We start from the raw sequence: 3,123 nt of genomic DNA, 5'->3' as shown, positions 1-3,123 counted from the left end.
AATATAAGAATAATCATTTAAATAAAAATTAATGTAAAATATAAGATTCAGTTTCAGATTTTATTAAATCTGAGTAAGTGGAATAATAATAAAATATTAAGTACATTTTCAAATATGACCGTTTAAGCATTGAAAAAATAAGAATTATAAAGAACTATAAATACATAAATATGTATCAAGAAAGTGCAAAATAAAAGTATTAAAAATCCCTCTCCAACAATCCTCAGCAAAACAATAACAGCTGTGACACGGCTAATAATAATAATTAGCATTTATTTTAGCAAAATCTGCTCAGCCTCAAGAATAAAAGATACAGCTTCTGAATCGCCGTCTGTGACAAAGCCATCTATAATTTATTAAATCTACAGCATTACAAAACTATTTACAGCATGTAAAAACAAACATTTCTCCAACTAAAACGTAGATCTGTGAATAGTGAATCTCTGTGATTCGCTTAAGACTTCAGTTTCACAACTAGCATAGCGTGAACATTTATATGGCCTTTAATTATAGCGGCACTGGCAATCAGTGTATTGAAAAAAAATGAGGACCGAAGCCTGGTGGAAATCAGTGTTGCCAAGCTATGATTCAGTCTCGCTTGGAATAAAAAGAAAAGGGAAAAAAAGGCAAGGACGTAGGCTTTAATTCTGCTGACACTAGGGCCTATCAATGCTATCACATATTCCTTGATTACAAAGGGAAGCAGCACAGCAAATTACTAGGCATGGAAGAAAGCAGTTCAATACTGTGAGTGTGTGTGTGACACATAAAGGTCAAATCTGTTTTCTCCTGACCACCGGGCCATCTGGAGCATTTCCTTCATTTAGGGATTTGCTGCAAAATGCTACGAAAGTCCTTCATGGAGCTTCACAAGTGGAATAAACCCATCCAGCTCATCTTTTTTTCTTGCTGAGCCGCACCATTTTCTTTCGTTTGAGGATCATATCATAGAGTTTTTCCAAGCCCAGCTGCAAACCCTGCCCGTCGACCGCACTGCACCCTTGCACATGGTGTAGGGTGGAGGCGCTCAGTTCGTGTACAGCCAAAACCTTTTCTACGTCAGACACCGGTAGTGCAACTGGAAGGTCCTGTTTGTTCGCCAACACGAGCACCGGCACTCCTTGGTTCTCTGACGTACGTGTGATCTTGTGCAACTCCACCTTAGCCTCCTCCATGCGCTCCACCTCTGTAGAGTCCACCACAAACACCATGCCATCCGTGCGCCTCGTGTAAGACTTCCACAATGGCCGGAGCTTCTCCTGACCACCTACATCCCACGCCTGGAAGGTAATAGCCCGGCCATTTCCAACCGGAACTTTAATCTTCTCAGTGTTAAATCCCTTAGTCGGGATGGTTTCAACAAATTCCTTCAGCTTCAGCCTGTATAGAAGCGAGGTTTTGCCTGATGAATCCAAACCAATCACCACAACGTGAAGAGACTGGAAGTTGGGCAGGAACGGTGTGTTGGGGGCAATCTCTGTTAACTGGTTTCCCATGGCAACTTGCTTTTCTCACCCTCTTGTAAGGAGAAGCAGATTTGAAGTGTTGGGCATTTGCACCTACTTCAAAGGTACTGCAGACAGACGGAGGTGCTGTAAGATCGGAGGCACCGTGTGCAACCTAATTAAAGAAGAAAAAACAAAACAAAGGCAGATTATCATCAAAGATATGGAAGTTATTTACAACTTTACAAGGTTTGCCTTTGAGCCAAGGCAGACTAAATATAACTACCGGACTGTTGTGTTAGAACCTGCAATATAAAAGTGTTTCGTTTTACGCAATAAAATAAATTAAAATTAAATTTGCTAATTTAACTCAACGTGATGGAAATACTCTTTAGTAAAAATCTAAAATCAACCTGAAAAGAACAGAATTTAATTGTGTGTATGAGTTAATGGAGTGAAAATTTATTTACTGTATATTTCCATCATTTTCATTCGGTCTGAGTTTCTTTCGTCAACGCACAAAATAAGATATTTTGAAGAATGTTGGAAAGCTGCAGCCATCGACTTCTATAGTATTTTGTGTTCCTACTATGGATATAAAATGTTGCTGATTTCCAGCATTCTTCAGAATATTTTGTTTTGTGTTAAACAGAAAACACATTACATTAATAAATGTGTAAAAATACTTTAGTGTGCATAAATTTTGACTTTTGGGTGAAGTATCCCTTTAAACAGCGTGTCTAATTGGTTGTCTAGAGGTTGCTCTCTATGCTTATTTGCTGCATCTAATCCTCTTAACAGTCTACACAGAAATAGATTTCTTTAAAAGTTGTATCTTTATTATCTCCATTCATGATGAGGCAGATATCAGCAATAGATTGTTTTACAGTTGTCATCAGATGTACTGTAAAAAACAAACAACAAATGAGCAAACCGTGTATTTAACAGATTATAATTTCCTTTAAACCGTGATTTAGCTAATATTAAATGTACATTAATATAGTTTAAATGAATGTCAATGTGTATAAAATATTTAAGTAATAGGCTACTGCTACTAGTGTAAAATTAAGAAAGCAAAAAGTAAAGTATTTAAAGTTGAAGTAATAAATAAAATACTATATCAGACTTTGAAACGGATGAAAAATGTTAGCTATAAGCCGAAACATCTGTCTAGCAAACTCAGCAGATACTTGAGATCAAAAACCGCAGTGAAGCAAGAACCTACCACGCTTGTAAAAACGCAGCTATTTAATCTTCGCCAGCGTGTGCTCCACTTACCTAAATAGGTGTTTATCTCCTAAAGGGCAGCTTTTCCATTTCTCACTTTAAAAACGCAGGCGACCGGCTATCCAAGCGACTCAAAACAGTGCTCATTTTCCAGAGTCCTCTTCCAGTGATCTCAGAGATGAAAGTGGAGCTGAACGCACAAAATCCAGAACAACAATCCCCGCATGTGACGTCACGTGAACCCCTCAATCCTCCTTAGCTGCTCCCTCTAGCGTTTGACCGTTCGCCGTCCTGGTATCGGATGTCAGTTCGTGTTTATTGGTTTATTCCTGCCCGAACAGCACCCCTATGTGGCGAGCCGGAGGCATCGAAACTACCGAATAATTATGTCTCGTGTTCTGTTTTGGTGCGTGCAGACGGCAAATTCATTCCTTTTCCTTCGGCTCAGTCC

General features: G+C 38.8%; 1 protein-coding gene across 1 annotated transcript; it reads right to left on the bottom strand.

Annotated features, from left to right (window-relative positions):
- Positions 1 to 253: 253 nt before the first annotated feature.
- On the bottom strand, positions 254 to 2,889 carry arl4d (ADP-ribosylation factor-like 4D). The gene is made up of 2 exons (XM_056469263.1): positions 2,724 to 2,889; positions 254 to 1,620 (listed from the first exon to the last, which is right to left on the bottom strand). The coding sequence occupies exon 2, from the start codon at positions 1,494 to 1,496 to the stop codon at positions 894 to 896; it is 603 nt and encodes a 200-aa protein (XP_056325238.1). The 5' UTR covers positions 1,497 to 1,620; positions 2,724 to 2,889; the 3' UTR covers positions 254 to 893.
- Between the last annotated feature and the right edge of the window lie 234 nt (positions 2,890 to 3,123).

This window comes from Danio aesculapii, chromosome 12, assembly GCF_903798145.1.
Source record: "Danio aesculapii chromosome 12, fDanAes4.1, whole genome shotgun sequence".
NCBI lineage: Eukaryota > Metazoa > Chordata > Actinopteri > Cypriniformes > Danionidae > Danio > Danio aesculapii.
This window is presented reverse-complemented; position numbering and strand designations above follow the sequence as displayed.

What these genes read in the sequence shown, in the direction of transcription:
- arl4d (XM_056469263.1), bottom strand. Translation starts at nt 1,496, where the DNA reads ATGGGAAACCAGTTAACAGAGATTGCCCCCAACACACCGTTCCTGCCC.